Source organism: Cydia strobilella, chromosome 10 (genome assembly GCF_947568885.1).
Source record: "Cydia strobilella chromosome 10, ilCydStro3.1, whole genome shotgun sequence".
Lineage (NCBI taxonomy): Eukaryota > Metazoa > Arthropoda > Insecta > Lepidoptera > Tortricidae > Cydia > Cydia strobilella.
Window position 1 is genome coordinate 1,816,709 of NC_086050.1, and position 14,244 is coordinate 1,830,952.

General features: G+C 37.4%; 2 protein-coding genes across 4 annotated transcripts in view; both read left to right on the forward strand.

Annotated features, from left to right (window-relative positions):
- Window positions 1–14,244, forward strand: part of LOC134744903 (syntaxin-binding protein 5) — a 431,872-nt gene that overhangs the window by 320,884 nt on the left and 96,744 nt on the right. The window contains exon 3 of the mRNA XM_063678851.1: window positions 11,851–12,033. Within this exon, the coding sequence (XP_063534921.1) occupies window positions 11,851–12,033 (183 nt within the window). The remainder of the gene's footprint in view (window positions 1–11,850; window positions 12,034–14,244) is intronic.
- LOC134744846 (cathepsin L-like) overlaps window positions 1–14,244 on the forward strand; it is a 480,196-nt gene that overhangs the window by 306,510 nt on the left and 159,442 nt on the right. The window lies entirely within an intron of this gene.

Genomic DNA, 14,244 nt, shown 5'->3' on the forward strand with positions numbered 1-14,244 from the left:
AAATACGTGTCATATTAAGTTACAGAAAAAATAAACTATTAACTTGGATCAAAACGACCAAATCCGCAATCTACTTAACGATTTTTTAACCCTCCACCAAGCCCCTGAAATAAAATAAAAAATTGTGAACGCTTTCCTGCTCGCTGGAAAAAAAACTTTATATAACCTTTTTTTCTTCTCATCATCTAATCTTTAGATTCCAGGTCTCTATATTCTGTTTTTTTTATTCCGTAGACTAAAATGACATTTCATGTGGTACTAAGAAATGTCATGTCTTACACATGAAACGTCATTTAAGTCTACGGAATAAAAAAAACAGACCTTACGACGCTCGAGTAACTACACATTTAGCATCGCCGGCTCCCTAGCTAGTATAATTGAAAGACATATAACGGCCGCCACAGCTGACCATACCCGTTACTCGCACAAAACTGCTGAAAGAAGCTCCCCTAACGAGGGTTATTCGCAATGTCAATAAAGTTGCGTTCGGGTTGGATATATTAACGTGTTCCTGAATGATTTCACAAAGGCCACTATGTTAATATTAAGTTTATATTTATACTGCCAATAACTCGGATTATTGGTTTGTTGCTTATCTATCGCATTAGTCAAAACCTGTAATGGTAAATTTGTTTTAATTACCAAATAAAAAAATAAAAAGATGTATAAGTGCCGTCAACTGGGGTGAATAGGGATGGCTGAGGTGAATAGGGACAAAACTTAAAATATGATTTACCTGCCCATTTCTTAAAAACTACTTAGACAAATTGCATTATTCAATTGAAAATGATCGTAGATTTTGTATGATACAATTTGTGTCATACCCTTTGGGTACGGAACCCTAAAAAGGCCAACGCCCACTCTCCATCCGTAATGGACGCACGTTGGTTCTCGTTCTGAATAATGGCAACACTATTTTGCATAATGGACATAAATCTGAATTTCCCAGTTACATTAGCCGAATTTGCGGTCTAGGTCGTATAAAACCATTAGCACTATTATTTAATACATCTACTGCCACACCTCATTCGTTTTGCTTTTAACGTTGGCGTTATAGAGTTCTATAATTTGGCTAATTATTAATAACAAAGATAGATATAACTCCGTAATAGATGGATACAGTCTAAGGAAAAAACGTGCCTCGAAAATCACGAAAATTTGACTCTCGATCAGATGGCGCCACTAGTTTTGGCCTACACTCGTATAGAGGGCGTTGACTGTTTCGTTTGTTATTTATAATTTTAACGCATACCAGTGATAGAACATGGGTCAAAATCATATAAAAATAATTAATGCAAATAAAAAAATAATTTATCCATATTTAAATACATTTTAATGTATTTTTTTAAATCTTCATTTTTAGTTTTAAAGTATGTCGATAGATGGCAGTGAATTTACAGTGGTTACAAAATTTACTATGACAGTACCGCTCTATCTTATTATATCCTCATTGTTAATAATAAGCATATTTGTTTGTCAACTCGGTTTTTTGCGTCTACAAAAGTTTCCTACTTCGTAATACAAAGAAGTAAGTTACTACAAAGAAGTAGTCAAAATTTAAATGTAAAAAATCGTTGTTTTCCGAAGAGTCATGTTTATCTTCACCAGAAGCATCCTTGTTGTAATGAAGCTTGCTAAAGTTATAAAAACATCGGTTTCAGTCGTCTATAGCAGGGTAGGTAGTAAGTATTAGTATGATGCTACCATAGTGAACTTACATCGTTTGCATGTCATGTTACAATGTTGTTTTTAGGGTTCCGTACCCAAAGGGTAAAAACGGGACCCTATTACTAAGACTTCGCTGTCCGTCTGTCCGTCCGTCCGTCTGTCCGTCTGTCTGTCTATCACCAGGCTGTATCTCATGAACCGTGATAGATAGACAGTTGAAATTTTCACAGATGATGTATTTCTGTTGCCGCTATAACAACAAATACTAAAAACAGAATAATATAAATATTTAAATGGGGCTCCCATACAACAAACGTGATTTTTTTTGCTGTTTTTTTTTGCGTAAGGGTCGGAACCCTTCGTGCGCGAGTCCGACTCGCACTTGGCCGGTTTTTCTTTTCCATATAGTGTTATGTTGATACTCTGTCGGTATCTTGACCAAATATGATGACAGAGTTTCAGTCAGACTCACGCGCGTAGTGTTAACAAGTGATAGAGCCATTGATAATACACCTGTTAATATCATAAAAACCCAATACAAACTCATTTCATTCACAAGACCGCAAACAAATTTGTAATACACCCGAGAAATATCTTGGTCCGCAAGAATTTGTTTTACAAAGACTTTTTACACATTTACGAAGAAAGTTTCTGTGTAGACGCCGCCTCGTTTCCTTACTGATTACACGTCTTTGCGACAAGTTTGCCGCCTGCCGGGTGCCCTTGTTGGCTTTGAGTTTTATAAACTTTGTCTATATTTATTTTGAAACTGAGCAGGAATTTAAATTTATACCGTAACTTTAGTTGTGGAGATTGTTTTGGTTATTTTGTCTAACTTAGATCATAATGTACTCGTATTTTACTTTGCAAATGGTAATAAAATAATTTATATTAGGTATGACAGCTTAGTGGGCGGGACATGTCTGTCGCATGCACCCGGAAAGATGGGCCAAAATGGTTACTGAGTGGGACCCACGGAGCACCATAGACGGTGCAGGCCGGGGTTCAGGCAGACCAAAAAAGAGATGGCGGGACGACTTGGACGCATTCTACCCCAAATGGTGGGAAAATGGCGATGACAGGGTCGAGTGGAGAAAACGAGGGGAGGCCTTTGCCCAGCAGTGGGACACCAAAATAGGCTAATAAATAAATAAAAAATAAAAAATGACAGCTTGAATAGTTGGTAGTCAAAAGTGAATTTCAATTTGCCAAAGTTTTATGAACCATCCTAATAAGCCAAATCCCATTGTAATAAGCCAAAAAATGTGTATTACTGTAGGTAGTACTTACTCATTTGCATTTTGCGTTTTTTCCTTACGTAATAACATTAATTTCTCATTGAACTTAAATAACGACTGCCTTAAATATAACGTTATTCTATAAGTAAGAATCTAATTTAAAATACTTAATAAAGAATAGTCAACAAAAAACAAAATGTTCTAATTAAAATTCTTTCTGCATTTCACACTCATGTTGCGACGTTGAAAAATAAATTGTTCGTATAACTTCATGCAAGAGAAAATATATGCTTATAAAAGCAAAAAAGCTTGAGACAGGCCTCCTTCACTCGCTCAAAGCCACGCGCTATATGCCTACTGCTCGGCGTATCGTCGACGATATAATCGACAGAGGGCCGCCGAACGCCCGCCTGAGCGCTCGCACCGCACGTTTCCCGCGCTTACGCTTCGAAATGCCGAAACCACGTAATTATTGTGCAGTAGATGGGTGTAAAAGTCAAAAAACAAAAGAAAATTTTTTCGTTTTTTAGGGTTCCTTACCCAAAGGGTAAAAACGGCACCCTATTACCAAAGATAGATATAACTCCGTAATAAATGGATACAGTCTAAGGAAAAAACGTGCCTCGAAAATCAAGAAAATTTGATTCTCGTTCAGAGGGCGCTACTAGTTTTGGCCTACAGTCGTATAGATGGCGTTTACGGTTTCGTTTGTTATTTAACAATTTTAACGCATATCAGTGAAAGAACATGGGTCAAAATCATAAAAATAATGAATGCAAATAAAAAAATCATTTATCTACATTTAAATACATTCTATCGTATTTTTAAAAATCTTCATTTTTAGTTTTAAAGTGTGTCGACAGATGGCAGTGAATTTACATGGGTTACAAAATTTACTATGACAGTACCGCTCTAGTATAAGTTACTCTATGCTATTACTAAGACTCCGCTGCCGCTGTCCGTCTGTCACCAGGCTGTATCTCATGAACCGTGATAGCTAGACAGTTGAAATTTTCACAGATGATGTATTTCTGTTGCCGCTATAATAACAAATACTAAAAAGTACGGAACCCTCGGTGGGCGAGTCCGACTCGCACTTGGCCGGTTTTTTCATTTCCGAGAGACAAAGAAAGGTGAGTAGTATTTTAAATCTATATTTATGAATTTTGTCACTATTTATTTCTTTGAACATAAGTAGATAAATCGTAAATTAAGGAGTTTTTTGAGTCAGGTATTATAAGTGTTGTTTTTAAATATTTGATTGACTAATATAAAATATGGTTGATTCGCAACATTCGTTTTATTACAATAATAACATAAGTAACAGTACAACCCTAGCGCATTCTTACGATGACGCGTTGGCACGTGGCTCGCACGGCGAGCAAGGCAGTCTCGACTCTTTGTGCGCCATACTTATGGTACATTTCTTCTCGTCCTGAGCAGCAGGTATTATTATTAAGTTTTTGTAGGCTATTATAGAGTAGGTATTTTCGCTTTTGTATGGGAATGATGTATCTGTTACGTAGTAACTATTTATTAATCTGTGCTTGAGAGCAAAGTTAGTGAAATTATACTCGGTTAGGTGTATTTGCGAACGCCGGAAATTAGTTCCAGTTTTAAACCAATAGAACCTTACTGTTGGTTTTAATCAAACTAATGTTGAAAGGATGGCCGATGAAAGGTTTGCTCGAGATTTCTAATTCAATTTAAAGTTTAATGTGTTAGTTGATTTAGTTTGTGCTTTGCATTTATGATGTCCATTATGTACATCATAAATGCAAAGTACATTTAGTCTAGTACTATATACACGGTGTTACTTGAGCCACTGAAAACCTGAGACCGCTCAACAGTTTTTATTTTATTTTGAAATCTTGATTTATTCTTTAATCCGATACATATTTAAAAAAATATTCGTTGTTTAGTCTTCTTAACAATTCTATTCGACTGGTAATTCTACACAAGATACTTCGTCGTTTGAGTGACATCAAACAATTGCTAGTTACCGTCGTAAACACTGTTAACTGACCATTTGCAGACCTTACTGCAACGAGATAAGGTTTACCAATGGCCAGTAAAGGGCCAAATAACGTGTCAAATGCTAGTTATTGATATTGTTGAATTACAAACTTGTAGACTTGGCATGTAAAAATAATAAAAAATGATAAAAAAATTACCCCCATAAAAATAAAGCGCAATCGATTCTCCAATCGATTCTGAACCAACTGTTTTTAGGTTTTCAGTGGGTCATGAAACACCGTGTATAACTATGGCCCGCAAGTTCAACACGAAATTAAGTATCAACACCAATGATGGCAATGACAGATGCGGCGAAAATTCACGTCATCGTTTCCATTCATTATTTAAGTTTTGATTGATTTCCATACATTATTTAAGTTTTGAGTGTATTCTAAAAACGATTGTCAGTTGCGAGGCCACTGTGCTTTTTTCGCGGTGATTTGTTTAATGGAGCGTAGGTATTCTAAGCTTTTTATTTTTTATTATTAAATCTTTCCTATATGATTTTCACTAGCAAATTCAAAATTCGAAACCGATTCTCTTAAATACCAACTCATTCAACTATTAAAATTAAAAATGCATAATGTTCTCATGGCTCCCATTCTACTCGTAAAATATCGAATTCACTTTGTTGCTACGAAACTGCAAAACTGGCCAAAGTTGGCATACATCTGCTATTTAGTAAGTTGTACAATCCGAAGAGGGTTGTAATGCCTCTTTGTTCAACCTTTTACTATTCAGTTCAAATTCTACGTTTATTAACAACATTTATTAACTATAGTGAGCTATTTGAAAGCGTATCCTTTGTGCATATGATATTTGGTTAAACCATATTTTGCTGTTTTTGTTTGACATTATTTTTATTAATCATTTTTATATTAAACCCATACATGACGACTTCTTCAAGGCGACATATTCAGATGGTGGAGGCTTAAGCCGGCCCCCCACCACGACCGGTTTCCCGTGTAGCAACGGACTCCCCCCCATATAAGTACTTATGAATTATTAATGAATATTATAGGAGAATTTTACACAGATAGACCTAGTCCCACAGTAAGCTCAATGCGCATTTTCTAGTTTTTATATGTTTTCCGAGGAAAGCTTGGTCTCCCAGATATTTAATAAATAGGGTAGGGTGGTCTAAGACTGCGCGGTCGATAAGAATGCGCATACGTCATAACTTAAATACAAAGTGAAGTTCGTGGCTAACTTCAGTGCTGTTTTGAAGTGTAATAGCACCTGTTACTGCTCCCGGAATCAATTTAGTTTACTGTGAAAATAAGATACTCTAGGTTAAGTTTGAAGTTTTTATCACATTTTGATCTTATTTTTCTTCAATTTAAATGTATTGTCACTAATAAGACCTAGGTAAATTAAAATATGAGATCTTGAATTTGGATCGCGTATGCGATGGCGCGTTTGAACGGCCGTCGCTAGTTCACGTCATTTTGCATAGGTGGCGTTACCAGTATGTTTTAGTGAAAATGGAGGAATGTGTAAGAATGCGCATGGTACGAATGTGTAAAAATGCGCGCGCAGTCTTACACATCCATTTCCACACGAATGTGAAAAATGGCTCAGAAATAACCCAGGAAAAACTATAAATATTCCAAATGTTTAAAATCTTCACTCCAGCTTATCCCAAAGCTGCAAACCCCGCATGCGCTGCTGAAAGTTTTAAACCTTTAGGAATATCACCTTGTAATCCTGAGGTATTCACTGAAGCTGATTTCTTGGCTAGTTCTGTAACCGAACGAGAAAACACGAGGCTAATTTTGCTGAAGCCAAAGAGCAATCTACAATTTATACAAACTATGTTGTTGTAAATGATGTTGACCCTCTTGGGCATGCCCGTGATGTGGCGAAATCTATAAAGATCCAATTACTGAAGACTGGATCACGTGTATCGCTAATGAATGGTGGCATGATCAATACACAGCGCACACGGGTGCTGCCGCCTTTGCTTGTGACTTATGTAAATAATTAAACTTGGCTGGATATGCTACCGCGTTTCCTTAGGTATCGCGCATTCTTACACCACCCGCGCAATCTTACACATCCTGCTGCGCATTCTTACAACGCGGGTAGTGTAAGAATGCGCATTTCTCGTTTTCCAATTATGCTCTAATATATCAAGATTGGTTGATCTCATTTACTAATAGAGTTTAAAATTATGTTGTCTTGTTATTCGGGAAGAAAATAACAAAAGTTGACTTTAATTATACCGTTTGTTTTTATTTTATCACGTCTCAAACCTTAAGTGCGCAGTCTTAGACCACCCTACCCTAATAACAAATAATAAATAAATATTATAGGACATTCTTACACAGATTGACTAAGTCCCACGGTAAGCCCAAGGAGGCTTGTGTTATGGGTACTCAGACAATGATATATATAATATATAAATACTTAAATACATAGAAAACACCCATGACTCAGGAACAAGTATCTGTGCTCATCACACAAATAATTGCCCTTACCGGGATTCGAACCCAGGACCATCGGCTTCACAGGCAAGTTCACTACCAACTAGGCCAGACCGGTCGTCAATTTATACAATTATTTATACAATATTTAAACAATAGCTATATGACTAGCGAGTTCTGAATAGACGCCCTATTTTAATAGACTTATTTAAAATACGTCGCAATTTTCTCTTCACGTATAAGTTTACTAAACGCCTTAATTACAGGCTGTCGCCCATGTAAGCTTTAACGCCAAACGTTTAAAAATGAACTCTAACATTTACGCTTTAAGGTTCAATTTAGTACAAGTTTTATATTGCACAGGATTAGGCATGTGGTTCTCGCTTGCAATATGTCAAGTTTCTAAGTGTAAATTTAGTATGCTAATGAGTGCTGCAATTTACGTTGTATTTTTGTAAAATCGAAGATTATGAAAGTTTAGACAAGTTTAAAAACGATGTTTGGGTTTTTACCCGGAAAAATGTACCCTTTGCATTTACTTACCTACTCTAATTATCCTTTATTCGCAAAATGCAAACGCCTATATTTTTAATACGATCAGATTTACGAAACTGACATTTATTGGTAAACAAATACGAAGGTACACATTTCGCAGTACTTAATACCGTTTTATTCTAAATCTTTCGACTAACTTGCAAGAGAGCTTTAAAAATCTTCGTTTTCTATTCAAAAACCTTTGTTCGATTATCGCCTGGGCTATTTTATGACTTACCAATACCATATCAAGGTGTTTAAACTTGTCATATATATAGTTACATTTTCTACCTACTTATTTAAACGTCTCAAATCACATCGCCCCCGGCAACCGCACGACGTGCCATCCATGCAATCACACACAAACGAGATTGTTCACCGCAATCCAGATAGGATGCATGCAATAGAAACGGCAAGCGTCGAGATATCCGTACCCTGCGGACGTCTTCAGTTCTGATTCAGTGCTGCGTCAGGATTTAACGCTGGGTATAGAACGGCGAGCGAAAACGCTGTGGGTTGTGAACAGCAAGCGATTTTTGGACTGCGACAATTTAATGTTGCATATAGAACAGCGACCGAAAACGCCTTGAGTGTAACTCATTACAACGTCTCTTTTGTATTTAATAAAGGAATTCGGCAATTCTGGAGCCTTGTGAATTAAAGATTCTGTGAGTAGCGAACGAGTAGTCTGTATTAAAAGGGAAAGTTCACAATAAAACTGTACGTTTTACTGATTTAAAAATGCCTCTTTAAGCAATGATTTGGTCAAAACGTTAATTGTAAGCTAAAAGGTTAATTTGATCGCGAAAGGAATACGTGTGTCACTTGAAATTTCGCGGAATCAAATCAATCGAATGAGACAAAATATAAATGTTTGCTTGAATCTACTTCGTAGTCATGTATTTATACACTACCTACTCATGTTATGTTATAAACATTACATTAATGCTATAAACAACCTAACTTAAGAAGAGAACTAAACAATGTCAATGAAATTAAAATTGAAGTTAAGAGTATTATTTATGGTATTTTTTTTTTTTTTTTTTTTTTATTAGCCTATTTTGGTGTCCCACTGCTGGGCAAAGGCCTCCCCTCGTTTTCTCCACTCGACCCTGTCATCGCCATCTTCCCACCATTTGGGGCAGAATGCGTCCAAGTCGTCCCGCCATCTCCTTTTTGGTCTGCCTGAACCCCGGCCTGCACCGTCTATGGTGCTCCGTGGGTCCCACTCAGTAACCATTTTGGCCCATCTTTCCGGGTGCATGCGACAGACATGTCCCGCCCAGTCCCACTTAAGCTTAGCGGTCTTGACGCCTACATCTGCAACTCTAGTTCTGGAGCGTAGTTCCGTGTTTCTGATTCGATCAGTTCTACGAACACCTAATATACTACGCTCCATAGCTCACTGGCAAACCTTGAGTTTCGATTTTAGGGCCTCAGTTAATGACCAAGTTTGTGCACCGTAAGTTAGGATGGGCAGGATGCACATGTCAAGGAGTTTGCGCTTAAGACACAAGGGAAGGTCACCCTTCATTAGCGCTTTTATGGTAGATTAGTCATCAAAAATAAAAGTTAATTACATAATTATATGAAATACAAATCGGCAATTGTCATTGTAAATATATCATTTTAAATTTTAAATAATCCTTAACACTACAAAAACAATGTTCATGTAGCCATTAAGTCAATTTTATTTTAAATACTTTCCTATTCAACATTGTCAGCTCAACTAAACGTGGAAACTAAATACATTAGGTACTAATTCAGTCCCATGCCGCAGTTCCTCGCCATGCAGCAATTACTTACCTCTGTTTGAGACCGCTGTATACAAACAAACAAACAAACACTGTACCTAGTTTGCATCTCTGTGTTTGATTTTCCTGTGACTGAATTTCGGAACATGGATTGCGTTTCTGTATCGAACATTCGGGGTGTAATGCTTTTGACGGACAGCCGCGGGGTACCGCCATATTACATTGATGAGTTTATCGGGAATTCCAGTTTTTAGCGTTGCAGGGAAACCTTATTAATATCTGGTAGGGTCAAGATTAGCTCTGGGGTTAGGTCCTGTGTCTGTTCAAACTAATCATTTTTAGGGTTGCGTACTCATAGGGTAAAAACGGGACCCTATTACTAAGACTCCGCTGTCCGTCTGTCTGTCACCAGGTTGTATCTCATGAACCGTGATAGCTAGACAGTTGTAATTTTCACAGATGATGTATTTCTGTTGCCGCTATAACAACAAATGATAAAAAGTACGGAACCCTTGGTGCGCGAGTCCGACTCGCACTTGGCCGGTTTTTATATTTCTTGCTTCTACATCGCTACATCAGTAACACTGTTGTAATCACCATCCAAACTGTAATAATCCATCTTAAGCAGGAGAGGTGCACTGCCAGTGATGTCAAAATAATATTATTTCAGTCTTATTACGCACGTTAGAACGTTAGAAAACTATGTGTCAGCAACAACTTTGTGAACCGAACTACCTACTTCTGCTCACAAACATTCACTCTTATTGTATTAATAAACTGATTTGCCAGCACGTTGCCGAACTGATACTGATCAATCCCGAGCGAACGCCAATTCTCCCGGCACCTCCGATAACGCCACGTCGCGCCAATTGACGCCAACTTACGCCAACCCACGCCACAGCTTATCAGCTGCAATGTTCGATTGGCGACACTTTGCGCCATCCGATAGCTACAATTTGCTTTCCACGCGACTTTTTAGATATCAGACGGGAATTTATTGGTGAATTGATATCGCAGGACCCGGACGTTCGTAACTTTCAACGTATTGTATGGAGAGGTTTTATGGATTTGTGCAGGTTTACATTATTATATATTATAACGCTTATGATCGCACATTCGCTACAAAAATTGGCTATGTCAGTCACTTGAGAGCGCACCAGCGACGCTCTCAGCGGTAAAATTCAGTCGCTAAGTGATGATGAATGATGATGATGATGACCAGATCTACATACCTTGCCTGGTGCTTGGCATGATGGAAGACTGCCACACCCATTATTTTTTACAACGCACCCAAATACAAAAACTGTTTTACAAAAATGAACTCGTTAACATTTAGCGTATCACCGTATTGGTTTACACAGCCTTCCTTTTACGCCAGCCACTAGTTGCATTACCTTAATGGAACTCCGTTTGCTACAATACTTCTCCGAACAAAAGAGCATATCAACCATTCTTGCTACGCCACATACGTCTTCTTCAAACTGGGGCACCCTGCCAAGGGAACTGCGCTAACTTTAGCAAGCGCCTATCTAATTATTCCCTTTTTATGAAATAAGAACCTTATCCGTTTGATCCTTAGGCTGGTTTTAGAACAATGCGATCGTGAGAGATAGAAGATTCTTTGTGGGAGCAGTAGAAATGGAACGGCACGTGCAAACAGATCCGTATTGTTCGCTTACAAATGTGATTGAATTCTGCCTCAATGTTGACTGTTTGTTTTCTGTTGAATTTGCGTTTTCAGATATGAAGAGAGTAACTATATTATCTACCGCTTAACTTTTCGTATGAGGCGCTTTTAGTATATTTCCGTATGAAAACTGTAATTGTAACAAGTATTATTTATATGCGCACTTTATCCCTTTGGGCCTCAAGAAAAATCGGTTCAAGTCTTCGCATATAGTCATGCCAACAGCGCCAAGAACATTTCAAATGATATTATGTCAATGTAACAATAACAACCTTCATACTTTTAATTTTATATTTTACACTTGCGCCTGAGTCTCATTATAGGTATCTATGCTTGCGCCCGTGATCATGGCATTGACGTTTTTGAATATGACGTATGGCGTTGAAAAGGTTAAATTATCTGTGCGCATTTATGTATATGCTTACAATTATTTTTATGCTTATAATGTTATTAATTATATATACTCGTAAGTCATATTGATGTGTTACTAAAATTCCAAACCAAAAATTTCCTGAACCGTCCCTCAGTCTAGGCGGCCCCGGCGTCGACGCGCACGCACGGCACGAGGCCGGCGAGGCCGTTGTCCGAGCCCAGTTCCTCGTCAACGAGGGCGCGTTGGTCACGGCTACTGCCGACGATCAACTGCATCTATGGACCTTCAGACAGAAGAGCCCGCAGCGAGTACAGAGCCTCAAGTTTCAGAGAGAGAGGTAAGATATTCTTTTTCTAGGCCGCAGAGTCCACCACGAGGCCCGCGAGGCCATGGTCCACTTCTACTTACCCGTGAACGTACCTGACTAATGCAAATTAGGCCTAGAAGTAATTTCGATGTATTACACTATCTTTATTAACCTAGGGCCAAGTAACGTGCGGTCGTGCACGCACGGAGCGTGCGTTTTGTGACCAAGGCGTTACAAGGATGGAATTCTGTACACTCGTGTAAGAATATCTTCAACTACATGGAGGCTAAAATCACTGAACCAGTTTGCCACCAGAAAAGATAAGATGATTTTGAAACCACCACAAAAAGGGTCCCATGAGACTACCACCGTTTGGCACTGACATAAACGCTAGCGTGAATGTTACTTACTTTCTATGCATCTCGCTCGTACTGACATATTAGTGCAAGCGAGATGTAAAGAAAGTAAATTAAAAACGTAGACGTTGGCGTATATGCCAGTGTTGACACTGTCAGTGACTCGTGGTACGGGTACTAACATCTCATTAAATCTCGTTTCATTCGGTTCACTAAGTTGTTATTATACTTGGGTCAATAGAAGTGCAAAATAATATATTTAGATACTCGTATTAAGCTCGTAACTATGTATTTCAATTATGTGTTATTAAGTCATTAAGATCGCTAAAAAGAACCATATAATCCCCTCGAGCATTGGAACCTTTTCAAAAGCTCTTAATCACTCCTTAATTCTTCAGGAAACGTCGCGACAAAGACGTAAACAACGAATAGACGGAATCAGTTCTTTTGTGGTGATCATTCACGGGCAGAGATTACCACTTATTGGACGCTGCAGTTTGAAGAAAATAAATTATTGATGACAAATAAAGCAAAGAAGTTCTTACATTCAACTTGGAACGGCTGGCTAGGGGCATTTCCGCTCATTTCAATGGATTTTGAACTTTTGACTGAACTATCAGAGGATAGTTAGTAACGCAATAACTTTACCAAATCCGTAGCTTAATAGGTACTCGTATGAAGATAAAAATGTATTTTATAATAGTAGTTTATGCAACTGATACATAATAAGAGGCCTTAAAATATGTGTGGTTTTATGAAACGAGCGTCAGCGAGTTTCATAATAGAATCACACGAGTGTTTTAAGGCCTAATTATGTACAATTGCATACACTGCTTTATCTACACACATATCATTAGTACTCTAAGATGGGTTCAGAAGTCGTAGGGAAAGGTCATTTCTTCATTGCTATTAGTGCTACCTGTAAAATATCTATAGACTATAGATATTAAAATAATGCAATAAAAAATAAATTTGAACAAATACAGAAACAAACTAATACTCATATTTTCAACAAAAATGTAAATTACAAACAACTTTTCACAATTCTACTTTCGTAACAGCAAAAAACCAACAAACAAATGACAACAGTAATGGCGGCAATTCGATCCTCCGTCAAGAATGTTTTTTTTTTTTAATTATAGACAAACGTCTATAATTGAAGTCACTATTCTCGTGTCACTCGAGATCAAATGTCGTGCGGTTTATATTAAAAAAACATACTGAATTGACGTTTCGTATCGATAACTGTTTAAATATCTATGGATACTAGAATAGAGACCCACTTGAGTTCCGACAGCTGTTCCAAATTTAAACTCATACCCTTACAAAAATCTATAAGTACAGATTTTACCTACTACCTTAGATAAGAAAGTTCTCATAGTAAAATTGGTTGTAATAATGCTGGTCATTTCCTACGGTTTCTGAACGCATTTTAGAGCACTAACGATATGTGCGTAGATAAATAATAATTGTGTACTTACATAAGAAACATGAGTTGATTGAGTTGATGACTTTGTAAGCAGAGATCGGAACCGGTTGCAAAAACTTGGAAATGACCACATATTTCGAATTATTTTATACTCCATATATGTAGGATTCAGTTGTGTTTTTAGATAACGACTTCGTATTATAAGATTACCCAAATAATTAGTAAATAACGAATAAATACCGGTTTCGTTCATATACAAAAAATACCGGTATCCGATTCCTGTTTGTAAGTAAGTAAATATTCTTTATTGTACCGCAAAGACAACAAATTTAAAAACAGATTTACAATGTAAATAAAGGTAGCAACCGGCGGTCCTTTAAGTCCGGCTGTAAGCGATCTCTTCCAGAGAACCTTTGCTTGAGTTGACGAGTTAACCACTTTATTCTAAAATTTTGT